The 19,294-nt window shown below is 36.6% G+C and overlaps 1 protein-coding gene across 5 annotated transcripts in view; it reads right to left on the reverse strand.

Moving 5' to 3' along the window:
* Positions 1-19,294, reverse strand: part of LOC113461687 (uncharacterized) — a 66,587-nt gene that overhangs the window by 46,982 nt on the left and 311 nt on the right. For 4 of the 5 annotated variants that reach the window (XM_089925682.1, XM_089925679.1, XM_039120963.3 and 1 more), the window contains exons 2-6: positions 19,063-19,212; positions 18,867-18,978; positions 18,358-18,703; positions 6,962-7,175; positions 6,731-6,820 (exon numbers count right to left, since the gene is read on the reverse strand). In XM_089925682.1, the coding sequence (XP_089781808.1) occupies positions 6,731-6,820; positions 6,962-7,175; positions 18,358-18,703; positions 18,867-18,978; positions 19,063-19,212 (912 nt within the window). Of the gene's footprint in view, positions 1-6,730; positions 6,821-6,961; positions 7,176-18,357; positions 18,704-18,866; positions 18,979-19,062; positions 19,263-19,294 lie in introns of all 5 variants that reach the window. The other variant, XM_089925681.1, reaches the window with a different exon arrangement.

The raw sequence follows: 19,294 nt of genomic DNA on the forward strand, positions 1-19,294 counted from the left end.
GCATTATGAAAAATGGTCTTCTAGTTTTATTACTTAATGACAATGTCTTTCATATTAATAAAAGCAATAAAAGAAAGAAAGAGGAAGTGAATAATACCCTCCTTTGGCATTGCCGACTTGGTCACATAAGTGAATCAAGAATTAACAAGTTATACAAAGAAGAGTTCTTTGATCCTTATGATTATGAATCATTAGGAACTTGTGAATCTTGTCTTATGGGAAAAATGACCAAGTCTCCATTCACTGGACATGGAGAAAGGGCAAGTGAGTTATTAGGACTTATACATACAGATGTATGTGGTCCTATGACAACTCCAGCTAGAGGTGGATACTCTTACTTCATCACATTCACTGATGATTTATCAAGGTTCGGATTTGTGTATCTTATGAAACATAAATACGAAGCCTTTGATAAGTTTAAAGAGTATCAAAGTATGGTTGAAAAACAAACCGGAAAGTGTATTAAAATTCTTCGATCTGATCGAGGAGGTGAATACCTTTCTAGTGAATTTTTAAATCATCTTAAAGAAAAGGGCATTCTCTCTGAATGGACACCTTCGTATACGCCACAACTAAATGGTGTAGCTGAACCGAGGAATCGTACTCTATTAGATATGGTAAGGTCTATGATGTGCTTTACAGATCTTCCTATTTCCTTCTGGGGTTATGCCTTAGAAACTGCTACATATGTGCTAAACAGGATACCTTCAAAATCTGTATCTAGTACTCCATATGAGATATGGAGAGGTAGAAAGCCCAATCTTAAATATTTTAAAATATGGGGCTGCCAAGCATATGTCAAAAGAAATTTTGGACATAAGCTAAGTGCTAGATCAGATAAATGTACATTTATAGGTTATTCCAAAGAAAGTATTGGATCTCTTCTATCACCCTACTGAACAAAAGGTATTTGTTAGTAGGCATGCCACTTTCTTAGAAAAAGAGTTTATCTTAGAAAAGGGCAGTGAAAGAAGAATTGAACTTAATGAAGTTCAAGACCTACAAATAGAAACACAAGAAATTCTTCAACCAGATGTACCCATTGATGAAGTACAACCACAACACACATCTCCTCTCCAAAGGTCAGATAGAGTGCGAAATGCACCTAAGAGGTATGGGTTTATCATTGAGAATGATGAAGCCCATATCATCGAAAATGATGATCCTCTGACCTATTCGGAAGCTATCATGAGTAATGACTCTAACAAATGGATAGAAGCTATGAAATCCGAAATAGACTCTATGTATACCAACCAAGTATGGACTTTGGTTGATGCACCAGAAGGTGTTAACCCTATAGGTTGCAAATGGGTCTATAAGAAGAAGATTGGAGCAGATGGCCAAGTAGAAACCTACAAGGCTAGATTGGTGGCAAAAGATTTCAGGCAAAAGCAAGGAATTGACTATGATGAAATTTTTTCACCAGTTGCCATGCTTAAATCTATTCGGATTTTGCTTGCAATAGCTGCATACTATGATTATGAAATTTGGCAGATGAATGTCAAAACCGCCTTCCTTAATGGTTATCTTGAGGAAGAGGTTTACATGACACAGCCAGAAGGATTTGTCTCAAGTGGGAGAGCAAATCAAGTATGCAAGCTTAAGAGATCCATTTATGGATTAAAGCAAGCATCGAGGAGTTGGAACATCCGTTTTGATACAACAGTCAAAGAGTTTGGTTTTATCAAAAATGTGGATGAACCATGTGTGTACAAGAAGACTAGTGGGAGTGCCGTTGTCTTCCTAATATTGTATGTAGATGACATACTAATCATTGGAAATGATATTCCAATGTTACAATCGGTCAAGACTTGGCTATCAAAAAGCTTTTCCATGAAAGACTTGGGAGAAGCATCCTATATACTTGGTATAAAGATCTATAGGGATAGATCTAAAAGGATGCTAGGCTTGTCCCAGTCTAAGTACATAGATCGTGTGCTAAAAAGATTCAGCATGGAAGGAAGTAAAAGAGGTTACTTACCTATGAGTCATGGCATACGTCTCTCTAAGAAGATGTCTCCTAAGACATCTGAAGAGAGGAATAGAATGAATTCTATTCCCTATGCTTCGGCAGTAGGATCAATTATGTATGCTATGCTATGTACTAGGCCTGATGTTGCTTATGCCTTAGGCATAACAAGCAGATTCCAGGCTGATCCAGGAGAAAATCATTGGATAGCTGTGAAAAATATTCTTAAGTACTTAAGAAGGACTAAAGATATTTTTCTAGTTTATGGAGGATCTGAGTTGAAACTAGAAGGATTTTCTGATTCTAGTTTTCAATCAGATCCAGATGATAGCAAGTCCACTTCAGGGTATGTCTTTACCCTAAATGGTAGTGCAGTGAGCTGGAAGAGTTCCAAGCAGCAAACTGTAGCTGACTCAACTACTGAGGCAGAATACATCGCTGTAAGTGAAGCCGCTAAGGAAGCTGTCTGGATGAAGAAGTTCATCGCTGAGTTGGGAGTAGTTCCTGAGATTGCTGGACCAGTTTCAGTTTATTGTGACAACACTGGAGCTGTTGCTCAAGCAAAGGAACCAAGATCTCATCACAAATCCAAGCACATTCTAAGACGCTTCCACCTCGTTCGAGAGATCGTCGAGAGACAAGACATAGTCATTGAACGAGTAGACACAAAGAACAACTTAGCAGACCCGTTCACTAAAGCTCTACCACAACAGCAGTTCGATCGCCACCTCGATTGTATGGGGATAAAATATAAGAGCGATTGGCTTTAGTGCAAGTGGGAGATTGAAAGAGTAGATGCCCTACAAGCCAATCGCAATATGTATTGCGAAAGGTTTTTTCTTTTGATTTGTCCAAATCATGTACATGACATTTAAATATGAATAAAGGCGTTATGTTTTATCATATGCTGTTGATTATATTTATGATAAACTCCTTAGATTAGGGCAATGGTTTTAAGACTATGATGAGATCATACTAGTGAGACTTAAAATCCTAAAATCCTAATCTTAAATATTCCCAGTCATTGGTACATTGAGTCGGGGATCAATGATTACCGGAAAGACTGGCATGTCTTATGTATGCTCGATGCAGAGGATGATTGATCTCACAATCATTTGTGTGGAGACACTAATACAAAGATGTGGGTGCTCATTAGAGGAATGAGTTCACTGAATTGACCTACAAAGAGAAATCTTATGAAGTCTTACTTACATGTCAAAAGATGATTCTCTTAGTGGGAGTTGTGCAACTGATCCTATGACCTGAGATCACCATGGTATCTTGTGCACATGAACCCATATTTTGGTTTACACTCATTCATGACAATAAGTTATGTACGAGGTCTTCTGGATATGGTGAATTGTGTACGAAGATTATGAGTAGGTCAACAAGGAATTAATCACTTCTAGTAAGAGAAGATAGCATCCTATTTATTCTAATCATATGATAATTCAGGAAACCTTTGATCAAAGTAGAATGAAAATTAGAAAGAGTTTCTAATGTTTCATTATTTGAATTATCATTAAAAGATTGAGAAAAATATGAATATGAAATTGAGTTTGACATATATTCATACTCATATGCATTTTTGGGATGCAGTTTGATTAAAGGATTGAATTGCATGGTAACTTGCCACTGAAGGGTATTTTTGGTATTTCAACCAAATTCCATATTTTCCGGGTAGACATGACACGTTGCTAGACGTCAATCTTGTTTTATAGGTTTGATCAAATTAAAGAGTTAATTCGATCACCAATTTGAAAGGATTCTAATTGTTAAGTTCGGGTTCGCGCAGTTTGGACTTAAATCGATTAGAAGAGTTCTAATCAAGTTGGGTCAACTCGCACTCACACCTATTGCTGGCTAAGTATGGAACCCAATGGGTCACACACAAGAAAACTTATCAAGGGTCTAATTGGATTAGATCATGTTTGCAAGATAAACATCCTAGCAGGTGTTGCAAACCTTAGCTCCTAATTCGAATTGGATTCGAATCTGATTCGAATTGGATTCGAATCTGATTCTTAATTGATCTAATTTGATTAGATCATATTCTAATATGGGTTAGCCAAGAGTTGGCACCTAATTGGCTTGGTTTGAGTCTAATTGGATTAGATTTAATAAATCATTCAATCTAGACCGTTAGATCTTGATCTACCGTTGGATGAAGACATAATGGAGAGTTGGTTTAACCCAATTGGATTGGGTTAGAGGATGGCTACCATAATTGACCATTGGATCTTAATCCCACCATTGGATGAAGACATAATGGGTCAAGTGAATGGCGCCTTGCATTGGAGCCCTTGGATCATCATCACGAAAGATCAAGAGGTGAGGCGTGATGGACATGTGATTAGCATGTGATGTTGACTTGGTCAAAATATGGCACCACATGAAAGGACATATCATTTGATACACCTCCTCACTTGATCTGCACCTCCTCTTATTTGATATGGCCCTTTAGATGATGCCCTTTCATGAGAGGATGTGTGGATGGGATGCATCCCTTGGAGATGCATCCCTACACCTATTATAAATAGGTTAGCACTCCATGGGTTTCATCATTCCAATTCCACCCCACTCCTCTTTTCTTTCTTTCTTACATTAGTTTCTTTCTTTCTAGCATTGCTTCTAGTGTGTCCTAAGCCAAGACAAGGTGGTCTTCTTTAGGACAAAAGGATTAGAAGTGATTTTAGAAGGCTAAAGGAAAATAGAAAGGAAGGAAAGCAAGCCATTAGAGTTCTTTAGAAGAATTCTGCATTAAGGATCAAAAGTCTTTGGAGCTAAAGTCTTGATCAAGTTTTCGTGTGGATCACCATTGGAGGGCGGACACTTGGACGCCTCGTGAAAATTGTACACTTTGGATTAGCGTTTGAGGTATTCTACTAATTCTGCATTTATTTTATATCATTTGATTGTAATCATTAAGGTGATCTAGGCTTAAAAGGGTTTCATGCATAGGGACTTTATTAAGAAATTTTTAAAATCCCTAGCTTCCGCTGCGCATTATAACATGCTAAAACCCTACACGTTTTTCTTTTTTTTTTGTGGGAGGACAACTTAGCATCTTTTGCTAATGTGATCGTGCTAAAAGAAGGCTGGAGGATAGCCTTGACCAGGCAGGGTAGCAGGAGAAGCATGTATTAAAGTATCACAAGACCAGGTGACCAGATAGCAATTGTTTGCATTATGTTACACGCAGAAGGTGTAGGAGAAGACACAAGCATGGGTGATGGGCCCATTGTAAGACCAAACTAATGATGGTTTGGGCAACGCTATATTCAGGAAGGTGCAGATGTGATGTTGAACATTGTTGGGAGGTATCACATTTTAAGCCCAACAACAAATGGGTTATGTTGCATGCAAAAAGGATCAGATTTAGTGCTACAACACTGGCATGAGGTATTGTGTTCAAGGACCAAATAAAAATATACTGACAAATATATACATGGTTGTCTTGCAAAAAGTGTATGTACATTGAGTATGAAACAAGCAAGCTTTAACATTTACAATTTTGAAGAAGATTTGGTTTCCAAAGACAGTTCCTACATATAGATCAAACTTCAGTGCCTACACATTCAAAATCCTGCACAAAAATAGCAAGCTGACAGCAAATCCTATGCAATACAGGCCCACTGGTCATGTTGAAGCTGGGCTCAGATATGTCAATATTTGCCAAGAGAACCTACAGCTAGATCTACCCAACACTATGGAAAACCAACATTTTCTGCCAGAATAATAAAGTGGTTTCAAAACTCAAATCAACCCAGAAACTCAATATGCAATCCCAAGCCAGTTTTGTATCAGCTTATGTGCCAAGTCAGACCTAGGACCATTTTACTGGCATGGGCCACATCGCTATCATACAACAGAAACAGTATGAACTACACTCAAGCTCCTTTATCAATCATGATTTTATTTTGATATCCTCATGCAGGATATCAAGGAATTCATAATGCAGACTTTTCTGATAAATCAAAAATTCACTCAATGGATTTTTTTAGCAAAAGGGATAAGATTTAATATTGTGATGACTTCTCCACATGGCTCGCTTCATAAAATGTGTATTCAGAATTTTTTGTTTCAAAAAAAGAAAAACAAGGCTGCAAACTGCTTTCTGTATTTGCATAACATGAATATTCATCTTTCTTATATTATTATCCCCAAATATAAGCCTACACTTCTCTATTATAAGATTTGTAAAACTTCTGATCAGCATTCACTTGTACCACCCCGAATCGGGCAACCGCCAGGTTCGGGGTGTACCAAACCATACCAAAAGCGGACCGGCATAATTCCACCCCTCAATTCGATAAAGCAGGCGAGGGAGGGGGAGAGGGAGAAGGAGAGAGGAAAAGAGAGAGAGAAAGGGACGGAGGGAGAGGGAGGCCGAGAGAGATGGTGGAAGGGACAAAAGCCCTCGTCAAAAACAATGACCCCTATTTTGTTCCGAAACAAGGCGCCATTTTTTATTTTGCCTACTTGAACTGAAGTCAGCAGCCGACTTCAGTTCAAGTTTCCCTCTCTCTCCCTCCCTTCCTTGCTCTCCCTCTCCCTCCCTTTTCCTCTCTCCTTCTCCCTCTCCCTCTCTCTCTAGATCTCCCTTTGTCGGTATGCCCTAGAACACAGCAAGGCATAGTATCGCACCATACCAGTACAACCAACCTTACTTCTGATGCTACCTGGTGCATGGTCAACATCAAAGGAAATAAAGCAGGAAAAGTACACCTAAAAAGTTCATGAAGAAATACCACCAAATACCTGAATTAAATAGCTTTTCCAACTCCAAATGCGTATAGGATATATCCCTTCATTGCATTTTTGGCATTTCAAAGCCAAGAGCCAATACCACTGTCACACATCAGTTGCACTTTGAGATGCATGCAAGAAAGAATGATGAAATCCAAGACGATAAACTTTAATAAGTATTTAACAATATTAGACAATTTAGCGCACATAACCTCCAACACAATTCATTCTTTTGAACCGTACCTCCATCGAACAAACAGCATCAATTGCAGCTGCAACAGTAGGTGCTGAGTATCCAAATGGTGATACATAGCCTGCATTGCGTTCTCTCTCATATTTTATAGCTTCATAGTAAACTCTCCTCCTGGATATAGTTCCAAGATAAAGGGCAGAACCAAACAGAGCACCAAATGAAGCTCCTTTTCTACATTCAGCCTTCCGTAACTTCTCATGTAACCTGTTCAACATATCAGGCAAAAGTACTCTTCAGGTTTCTGAACACCAAAATGAAGCATTGCTTCCACATAATAAACTGCCTGTTGAATGATAACAGGCATGCCAATATTGTCATATCTGTGACTCAAGTTGGAAAATCGCATCATAAATCAGATTGTTCAGTAACCTCTCAGAAACAATGAATAATAATATAATGTTGTATAAGAATACTGATAATAACATGAACTAAATTACAAAATAAAACAAAAAAAAAAATTGACATAATAGGTTTGATACAAGACGAATGAAGTTTGCATCCATCAGTCACCAATCTGAGTCCATTTTTATTCATGACTAAGGTGACATGTCTAGCTCTGCTGCTACAATGTGAATGCCCAGATTGTGTCTCAACTTGCGTTTCCATCATGCATGATTATTATCTTCCCAGTACTTTGTTTTGTGTCAATTCAAGAGAATTAGAGCGAATACCAATTTTGGCACCAATTACATAAGATATTTTACCTAATGTATTATAATTTCTCCTTTTTGACATTAAAATTAAACCAAAGTGACAAGCTTTTGATATGTTTCATTGCATAATGGTAAACATGATAATGGATCCATCATCTGGACAAGAATATATATAGAACTTCTAATGTAGGACAGACTTGATTATGGAAAATTCAGGGATGATTAATGGGCAGTTTTGAGCTAAAAGGGTAGGAAAATTGTGTAAGAAGCTGAGGTTTATGTTGCTATATGGATGGGGAGCGAATTGGGTTCAAAATAAAGCAAAACGATGCAGTTTTAAGGGTTTTAAGTAAGCTGGAAGTAGAAAAAATGGGAACAAAATTTTGGATTTTTTGTATGAATACCCTCCTAAATATCAAATTTTGCATAAATACCCTTCTAAAATTGATATTTGCATGTATACCCTCTTAAAACACTTGTTTTGCTATTCTACCTTTTTTTATTCTTGTCTTTGCATATGTACCCATGCTATCTAATGCCGTTAAAAAATTAACGGTATCAAATTAAAATGACTAAAATATCCATAATGGGTAGACGTGCAAATAGAAATATTTATATGGGTATACAAGCAATCACGATCACAATCCCAATAGCAGAAAAAAAAGACAGGGACAGTAGCGTAATTTTAAAAAAATATTTTATTTTTAATTAATATAAATATGGTTTTTTCTTAACATCATTAGAACAACCATTATATTAGGGGCAATTGTACAATAACAGAGTTTTACGAGGGTATACATAAAAATAGCAATTTTGGAAGGGTATTCGTGCAAAATCCGATATTTAGAAGGGTATCCATGCAAAAAAAGCCTAAAATTTTTGTTTGTTTTGTGAATTTAAAGGATAATTGATGGATGAGTGGATATGGGTTTTGTTGCTTTTGGTTATTAACAAGATACACCGTCTCAGTACCGGGCCCCATACTAGTGCCACGCTATCACTATGTCGACATGGTACAATACAGAGCTGGTTCGGCATATTGAGTATCGATACGCCCCTATACCGTATACCAACGCCAAAGCGGTATGGTACGGTACTCCCCATACCGTACGATTTGGTACGCCCAATACCGTACGATTTGGTACAGAATAGCGTATCATGGTTGCTAGGGTTTAGTGGAGACAGAATCAAATCTGAATTTGAGGTTTTAGGGTGTTGTAGTTAAAGAAAAAGAAAAAAAGACAGATGTTCCAGGCACCACATTTAGAATCCCGTAGGCACCACACCTAGGTTAGAATTGCATCACACAACTCTACAAGAAAGCACAATTTCTTAGGAAAAATCTCTAAAATTTTTTACTCCAATAAGGAGATAATACTCCTACTATTTTTACACATCACTTGATTCTTTGCTCTATCTTTAAGGGAGATAAAATAAGAGAAGCCCACAAAGCAAAAATATGACTTTTTTTGCTACTATTTTAGAACAAAATAAATTTTGAGATGGGATCTATCATGTCCCTTATCCGAAATTACGAGATAGGGACATGGCAATTGCCGCATACTCATAGGGCTCTTCTCCCACAAGCATGCAATGCTACCATCATGATATCATAATAATTCATCCGAATACAACCAAAGCAACTAAAATCCAAATTCCAATAATTAATAAATCCAACTAACAAGAGACACTCAGAATTTTGTTCATGAGAGTTTTACATCGATTATTCTTCAAACACTAATCAAAATAAGAAACCTATAAAATGTTTCTAATGCCAAACTATGAAAGCAATACTAACTCTGAGCTACACCTCACGATCGGCCCTTGCTTCTAATACACATCTATAGAGTACCTTGTCAACGACTAATTCTTTAAATCTGTAAGGAAACAAGACATCGGATAATAAGCTTAACAACCCAGTAAGTATGATGGGATCTATCATGTCTCGGATCCAAAATTACGAGATAGGGACATGACAATTGCCGCATACTCATAGGGCTCTTCTCCCACAAGCATGCAACGCTATCATCATGATATCATAATAATTCAGCCGAATACAACCAAAAAAACTAAAATCCAAATTCTAATAATTAATAAATCCAACTAACAAGAGACATTCAGAATTTTGTTCATGAGAGTTTTACATCGATTATTCTTCAAACACTGATCAAAATAAGAAACCTATAAAATGTTTCTAATGCCAAACTATGAAAGCAATACTAACTCTAAGCTACACCTCACGATCGGCTCTTGCTTCTAATACACATCTATAGAGTACCTTGTCAACAACTAATTCTTTAAATCTGTAAGAAAACAAGACATCGGATAATAAGCTCAACAACCCAGTAAGTAATGATGGGATCTATCGTGTCCCGGATCCAAAATTACGAGATAGGGACATGACAATTGCCGCATACTCATAGGGCTCTTGCTTCTAATACACATCTATAGAGTACCTTGTCAACAACTAATTCTTTAAATCTGTAAGAAAACAAGACATCGGATAATAAGCTCAACAACCTAGTAAGTAATGATGGGATCTATCATGTCCCGAATCTAAAATTACGAGATAGGGACATGACAATTGCCGCATACTCATAGGGCTCTTCTCCCACAAGCATGCAACGCTATAATCATGATATCATAATAATTCAGCCGAATACAACCAAAGCAACTAAAATCCAAATTCTAATAATTAATAAATCCAACTAACAAGAGACATTCAGAATTTTGTTCATGAGAGTTTTACATCGATTATTCTTCAAACACTGATCAAAATAAGAAACCTATAAAATGTTTCTAATGACAAACTATGAAAGCAATACTAATTCTGAGCTACACCTCACGATCGGCTCTTGCTTCTAATACACACCTATAGAATACCTTGTCAACGACTAATTCTTTAAATCTGTAAGGAAACAAGACATCGGATAATAAGCTCAACAATCCAGTAAGTAATGATGGGATCTATCATGTCCCGGATCCGAAATTACGAGATAGGGACATGGCAATTGCCGCATACTCATAGTGCTCTTTTCCCATATGCATGCAACGCTACCATCATGATATCATAATAATTCAACCGAATACAACCAAAGCAACTAAAATCCAAATTCCAATAATTAATAAATCCAACTAACAAGAGACGTTCAGAATTTTGTTCATGAGAGTTTTACATCGATTATTCTTCAAACACTGATCAAAATAAGAAACCTATAAATGTTTCTATACCAAACTATGAAAGCAATACTAAATCAGAGCTACACCTCACGATCGGCTCTTGCTTCTAATACACATCTATAGAGTACCTTATCAATGACCAATTCTTTAAATCTGTAAGGAAAGAAGACATCAGATAACAAGCTCAACAACCCAATAAGTAATGATGAACAACTTAACTAGATAATTCACATAATAAATTAAATAAATAAATTTATGGATAATATGCAATATAAACAAAAGCATTACATAATACCAAACAAATCTAGAATATCCAGTATTGCTCAAATACTCATATTCTTAATACTAAGTTCAATTTGAAAATATCATGTTCAACTCAACAACCTTTTAACTCAAGGTACGCCGTCTCGGTACTGGGCTCCATACCGATGCTATCTTATAACTATGTCGGTACCTCGGTACAAGGTCCAGTTCGATATACAGTGTCGGTACCCCCCCTCCCCCCTACCACATACCGGTACTGAACCAAAATCGTATAGTACGCCCTGTACCATCTGATTTAGTATGGTATGCTGTAAATTGTTTTAACTATTAGCGCATCATCTCTATGGCAGGGCCCATATATCACATTTAGACCTCGTAGAGTAGGTCCAAAGTACCGCATTTAACCCCTATAAAGTAGGTGTATAATACAGCACTCAACCCCTGCAGTATAGGTCCATAGTACCATATTTAATCCAACGGAGTAAGTCCATTTTAGCACACTTAACCCCTACGGAGCAAGTCCATACTAATCAAGTCCCAGAATGGTCAAAGTACCAAAGTTTAACCGAATCGATAATATAGTCTAGCTGAGAGTCCAAATCCAAAACATGTTAGAGGTCTTTACAAAATCATATATATTTTATTCTAATCCAAATATGCATATTCCAAATAAAATCAATAAACAACTTGCATAATATTCCATAATAAAAATATTACCTCTGAATTACAAATTTAATTTCCATTCAAACATAGTTCCATAAAATTATAAATCGCAAGTAAATCAACTTATAATTTATTTAATGTAAAAATATATTCAGAATAATTATTTGAAAAATCTAGAAAAGATGGATCATTACTTACCCTACAGTAGATATACAAATCCAAATAAATTCTAAAAATTTCCCAATAAAAATTTTGATTTAAGAAGCTGTTGTGTAATAACCCCTTATTGGACTTCTTGTTCAAACGGTTATACATCTACATGGAATCAAGTCCAACAATTAGAAAAGATTACAAAGGAAATACGAGCAATTTTAGAAAACTAGGAGGAAGAGTTGAAGAAAGGGAACAGGGTTGGCCGACGATAATGTTTGGCTCATGGTCTGCCGAACCGAGCCGAGCCGCTCGGTTCGGAAAGTATCGAGCCGACCCGGTGCGAAATCGAGTCGGTTTGCCTTTAATATTTAGTTTCAGCCCCGAACCGGCCGAAACCGATACTGTACTGGCGGGAACAGATCCCAAAGCAACCAGAACCAGCCGCAACCGATGCAAACCGGCCTAGAACCGGTCAGTTCTATTATCATAGTAAGATCTCAACCATTTCATTAAATCAGAATTTTTGATATTATAGGAGTAATCTTGGAAGGTTTAGGGTAAGACTGAATGTCTAAAATATCAGACATATTGGGTAACAATGAACTAGAGTAGAGTGGGGATTTTATGTAATTTGATGGTGATCATAGGATGGATAGGTTCTGCCCTATTATAACCAAAAATTTTACCTCAAAATTGGGTGAGTATTTCAATCTGAAATTTTAACTAGAAATTGTTAACTCATGGATGAATAAACCTGCAAAATTTGAGAATTTTTAAAACGATTATAACTTGGTTGATTAAATTGTCGAAATGGCCTGACATGTAGGGTGTTGACCTTGCATTTGATTAGAATCTTACATAAACTTAGTGTTTTGGCATGATTTTTGATGAAATTATAATAATAATAATAATTTTTTTGGATCTAAAATATTTCAAATATTATTTCATAAAAGAAGCATGGAAAATCGCTATATTACTATAGCTATATAAAATAAAGCAAATTATGAAGCCCTGATTTGGATTAATTATTTCACTATTTAGATATGAAATTAACTCTAAAAATTTTGCATATCATATGCAAGGTACGTCGAACCGGTACCGGTCGGCGTACCGGTGGCGATCCAGACAGGTTCGGTACCAGTTCGGGCCTTACTGAACCGGTTCAGCCAGGTTTCGGCTACGGCGCCTTTTTTTCCGGCTACAGCAAGCGCGAGCGCGTGCAAAAATGCCACAGCACAGCTACAGTAGCATTAAATGCCATTGTAATAATATTGTAGCTGAATTATAATGATACTATAGCTGCGTTATAGCTGTTATAGTGGCATTTAATGCCACTGTAGCACTGCATTTAATGCCATTGTAGCTGTAAATGCCACATTGGACCGAACTCGGTGCCGGTTCGCACCGAGTCCTAGCCGAACCAGACGGAACCGGTCCGGTTCGGCCTTGTACCGATGCGAACCGGTCTGGTTCGCACCGGTACACCCTCAGTACTGCTTGGTTCTGGCTCCTGTTTTCCACCGCTGTACCGGATCAGTCCGGTACGGGTTGAACCGGCCGGTACGGGCCGGTTCAGCATACCATGATCATAAGTGGGATGAATTTACTTATTAATCCTAAAATTTTGTAAGTTTAGGATATTCCTATAGGGAGAAACAAAAGTTATATTAGATTAGCTAATAGTAGTATAGACTCGGAAGTTAGAAATATCTAGAATTAATAATGTATAAAAGGGTGGACAGGAAGCTAGCATTTAACTCTCAATTACCTTGTTTTAGGTTGATTTTGGAGTGTTCACAAATTTTCAAGATGTTGGTTAGTGCGAGAAGGTAAGTAACCTCAGCCTAACAAGAGCAATTCTAACTTATATATATTTTGAAAAATATTTTGTATTAATTATTGTTAAATACTTTGAGAATTGTCTTGAGAATTGTCCAGTTTGTTTTGTGTACCTTTAAATTAGATCAAGCATGAAGCTATCATATTATTGAGCTTTTGGATATCCATGGCATCTACGCGTTTTTCATAATCATGAGTTATTACTAAAATTATTCCAAATAATTGAATTTTTGGAAACTTTTGTATGAACCTACATATTTTATATTTTGAAGTTTTAATATATATTGATTTGGAAAATCATGCTTGCATATCAACTATTGGAATGATATTTTTGCATAATTGTGGATTTGTAAAGTGTTGAGCCATACTTGTACAATGCAAAATAAAATACAATAATATTGGTTAAATAAGTGGATTTTGTGTGCAATGATTGAACACTCAATCTAACTATCTTTTGGATCCCGCCAATGGAGATCATATCTTGGCAGTTCCAGAACTTGATTACTTTGGACATACTCCACAAGGAATAAGTATGATACTTGGACCTACATAGGGGTTATGTGCAATACTTTGGACCTACTCCATAGGGGTTAAGTGCCGTATTTTGGCCCCTGTCATAAAAATAATGTGGTTGTAGTTTTATAGATTGATGAGTAAGTAAATTATTTTAGAAAATAATTTTATTGATAATATTGGCAAAGTTCTTGGCTCTGGTATTGATATTGAAAATGCTCTTTGGAATCATATCTGAATTATTGATTTAGAAAATGATATATTGCAGTATTTTAAAATTACAAATATAAAACTTTAATTATGGGAGTATTATATCTCTATATAAGTTATTTTGTATCATACAGTCATCATGGTTTTATTTGTTATACTTGTTTGATCTCTTAGATAATGGTTTTTGTTACTTACTAGGCTAGCTCATTCTTTGGATTTCTATAGGCATAGGAAGGGAACGAATAGAAAGGTTAGATTGTGAGAATAGAGTGAGACTTAAGATCCAATTGTATCAGACCAGCCTTTACAATTTTCTTTGGAAATAATGAAGTGGTTATGTTGGTTGAGGTGTAGTTTCACTTGAATATGTAAATTAATAATGTTTTGAAAATTAGCTTGATGAGTTTCTAGAAATTATTGAGTTTTGGAGGTTTTAATTACTAATTGTATATTTGACAAGTTGTCGCATGTATGCTAGTGGGGCCAGCCCTACATGTGTGCGATGGGTTGTCGCATTCCTCAATCATGCTTGGGTCAAGCATGTGATAATTATAACGGTATCAAAGCTAGGTTTATGATCACAAGGGTTTGACATAGGACTATATGAGAGCTAGCAATTGGTACCTTAGGATATGCTTTTAGGATAACCCTAGTTTGTCACAACCCACGGCTTCACCCAAAAAGGCTACCTGAAATGTATTATTTAGGTTCTTTGGTCCTATGTAAGTATTTGGGATCCACCAATTGCATAGCCGATGTGGGAGTAGACACACCCACACAAGTCCTCACATACTCCCTCCATTTAAACTCTGTCATCCTAGCCAGGCTAAGGTTTTAAATCAGTTCAAATCCAATCACAAGTACCACAAATCCAACCTAGACCCATATTGCAGTGTCCCTTAGTCCACATGGTGATGGGCTAGGTCCGACAGTGGATCTTCTCGACAGAAATAGGTAGGAAGAAAGAAAATAGTGAGATGCTAATTCCTCATCTTCGGCGACTCGTACCGACCTACACCAAGATGAGCTGAGACATACCAAGGTGAACCGAGGGATGTACTGACTCGTACCGGCCCATAATACCTAGTTTCAAGCAATACCATGATAAAAAGTGAGGCAAAAGGCTTGAAATCTATCTCAGTACGAGGTACATATCGTACCATATCAGCCCATACCATACCAAACCGATAATGCACCAATATGATACTAGTACCGAGATTGCGGACCTGGACAACAGTTGCAGATGGTAGAAAAAGCCCAAGAAAGAGAGAAAAACAAGGAGAAGAGAGAGCTTGGGGTGCAGCCTCACTAGGGGTGGTGGGAGTCTTATGGCTAATGGAGGCTAGGGTTTCCTAGCCCCCGTTGGTGATCAAGGAAGCGAAGTCTGCCTCATTCAAGTAGAAACAGAGGCTTTGCCCCATCAAATTTTGGGAGCAAGACATGCTAGCAACAAGCCAAGCCAAAGGGGGCCAAGCCTCATCCTTCATGGTCAATGGACTAGGCCCATGTAGTGTTAGGCTGACCAATGAGCCAGGCCTCACAGGATCTTAGCAATCCATCTCCATAAAGCCTTATAAATAAAAATTTCAAATACCCCCTCTTTGAAAATTATTTCTAATCATGCTATGACTCTCACCCTGCCACAGACCACAATTAACCTAGAACTCCTTAGCTCTTATCCCTCTCGTAACAATAATAATAATAACACTAAATTCTAGTTTTCCAAAGAGGAAGACATATGTCAAACCAACTAATATTTAAACTTCTTATTTACAGGAGCATTAATCTAATATTGACCCCTAATAATTATCATAATTTTTAGTCCTTTAATGTAATTGGAAATGGATAAAAGACAAAATGCAATCCAACAATCACAAACCTATGCAGAACAACGATTGATGCAAATCACCACATCAGTATTGATGATGGAAGTCACAAGTTGAAACCTTTCTTTCAGAAACTTTAATACGAATTCTTTGCATAGAGAGTCATGTTTATCAGTAATTCTGAAAGTATGAATATAAATCTTAAAAATTAAACATGGATGAAAATCCCACGGATGAAGCAAATGAGGCAGTCTTAAAGAAGTTCCCCAAGAAGGCAATAAGATATGATCAAGGATGTATTATTACAGAATATGAAAGAAAGACGAGATATACGAAAAAACCATTTTAGTAATGTATCACTTTTGCTGGAAGGACACTCCTTAAGGTCTTCTTGTTGCAATAATTTAAGGACAATTAATTGCATGCAATAAAAAGTTATGAAGACACCCTTAAGGACAGTAATATAATACGCAGGTCTGGCAGTTGTTTCAAGCCACTTGCAAGCAGCTCGTGTATCGCATCATTTTAGGCTCCAATAAGCTCAAATTGAATCTCAACAAGCAAAGCTTGATCTTCGCTTTTAGGATTGACATTGATTTTAAGCCAAGCCACCACTCAATCAGACTTAGCTCAATATGGCTCAGAAATATGTATTTAAATTATATTATATACACAAGGAATATATGTTGTACAATTTATATCTAATATAGCAAAATGATGAGATATCGAGTTATAGGCACACATTTATAACCAACCATAGAAACAGATTCGGCAATAATTTTAACATAATGCTTTACTTAAACAACATGATGGCTTAACTAGATCATTGTAGTTCATGATGTGATCAGTCTGATGAGTATATGACAAACATTTATAACCAACCATAGAAACAGATTCGGCAATAGTTTTAACATAATGCTTTATTTAAACAACATGATGGCTTAACTACATCATTGTAGTTCATGATGTGATCACTCTCATGAGTATATGACAATGAAATGGGTCCTGGGTTTTAATGGTCAAAATTGAACTGAGCTTGATCCAAACTTGATTCAAGTTTAGCTTGGTTTAAAAGCTCAAATTAGACTCATTTTCCACTTGGCTCAAAATTATGCTCAAGCAAATATTAAATGAGCCAAGCTTGATCATAAATTTAAGCTTAAAAAAAAATATCAAACCAAGCTTGATGAGACCATACTCAATCAAGCCCAGCACAATACACCCCTTATTATATGTAGCATAAAAGTTTGGAAATGAAAAGGTCCAAGGTCCACTAGACTAGCAGGAACGAATATGCTCAATGGATGCATAAGAAAACTAGTAGGAAGCAAAAAATATGTGCATGATAGGAAGCATAAGAACTTTATAATCCAGGGATCTAGACAAAGAGCAATGGTTGAGATGGCAGGGTTGTAAGCCATAAAAATAGAAGATGCAGTGATGCTAGTATGTTTTACAAGGCTAGTTGAAGTAGAGAGAGAGCTAGGAAAACACTAGCCTGCGATGTAACCTCCAATAAGAACAAGCGCAAGACGGTTTATAAAGCAAGCAAAAAATGAAGTTCATCAGATGAGGTTTAGAACTCAATCTAAATAATGAAGTTTTGAACAAGAAACTGAACTGATTTATCAACCATATGCTGAATTTTTACAGAAAGACGGTGCTTGGGTAACAATATTCAAATTATGAATACTATATACAATTACTAATGAAAGTTATTCAAGGAACTATTGAGCCTCAATACTGCTTACCAATGCATAGCGAAGGCCTACATTAAGTATTAGTTTTCCATTAAATGATCACTTGCCAACCATGATCTTCTAAGAGCATAGGCGGACTGATTAAGAAACAAATTCTAAGGCCCTGCTAAGGTTCCAGATGTAAAGTACTCAGTTTTTTCAATAAAAGAAAGGGTAAAGAAGTACAAACATCATGCTTCAAAAAATCTTCTAACAAATTTTCTAAAAGATTATGTTAAGCACCAGGTAAACCTAATATCAATTTCCAAACTGGGTGAATTAAAGAAAAGAACCCAGCTGTCACCAAAATAAACCAATTAAATTAGAGTACTATTAACCAGCATACTCTTGCCAATCATCCCGTGCAGTGCCCTCCAGGTATCTCAAGTAAGCAGCTAAGGCATTCAAGACATTGTTCGTTCCACCTCTTACTTGAGTTCCTTCTACTGATGCAAACACAGATTTTGCAATTTTTGTGCTTTTGACATTGTTTAATGTTGATGAGATTATATTCTTCCCTTCGTTACTTTTAAGGCTTTCACTAGGATCAGATTTCATCACAGCTTGACTGATGCACTCCTTCCTTAAAATGCTTTCAGCTGATACTTTCTTAAGAGAAATCCAGCACTTATCTGATTGGCAAGGTTTCCCTTGCAAGTACTTTTTTACATCATCAAATATGGGAAGAGCACCTGAAGAATAAAACTATCGTAAGAAACATGTATTGTTACAGTATTCATATTTATACAAGCATGCATGTATTCACAAAGATATTTAAAAATTGGATCAACAATGAATTAATTTTTTAAACAAAATCAGCAAGATAAGTTAAATCTCAGGAACTTAACAGCATACCTCTGTCCACTTCCATGTCCAATATAGGTAAGGTTGGGGCTGCAACTGGAATGGTTTGAGATAACTGCAACTTCAGAAAGTCATGATATGATGCAGGTAGTTCCTCCAGGTTCTGAAAAGGCAGGCATTGGAAACATTATATTGTATCAAATATTTTCTTACGTGGAAGCAACTGTAAAACCATAGAGATGCATACCCCAACATTATAAAATGGAGTTCTCCAAAAGACAAACTCAGGGTTTCCCCATACAAATGGTTCAGAAGACACAGATGATTGAACAAGAGACATCACACTATGAAGATTATATTCTACCTCCTCTTCTGCAAATATGTAGCTAGCCTTCACCTGTTACACTTTGATACCATGAGTTCAACTACGTGGTTTGAATAAATGTTCTGCTCATGCAAAGAGAAGTCAAAAGCCATCT

The sequence above is a fragment of the Phoenix dactylifera genome, chromosome 10 (genome assembly GCF_051530095.1).
Source record: "Phoenix dactylifera cultivar Ajwa chromosome 10, Ajwa_hap1_PhDact_Kaust_v1.1, whole genome shotgun sequence".
Taxonomy (NCBI): domain Eukaryota; kingdom Viridiplantae; phylum Streptophyta; class Magnoliopsida; order Arecales; family Arecaceae; genus Phoenix; species Phoenix dactylifera.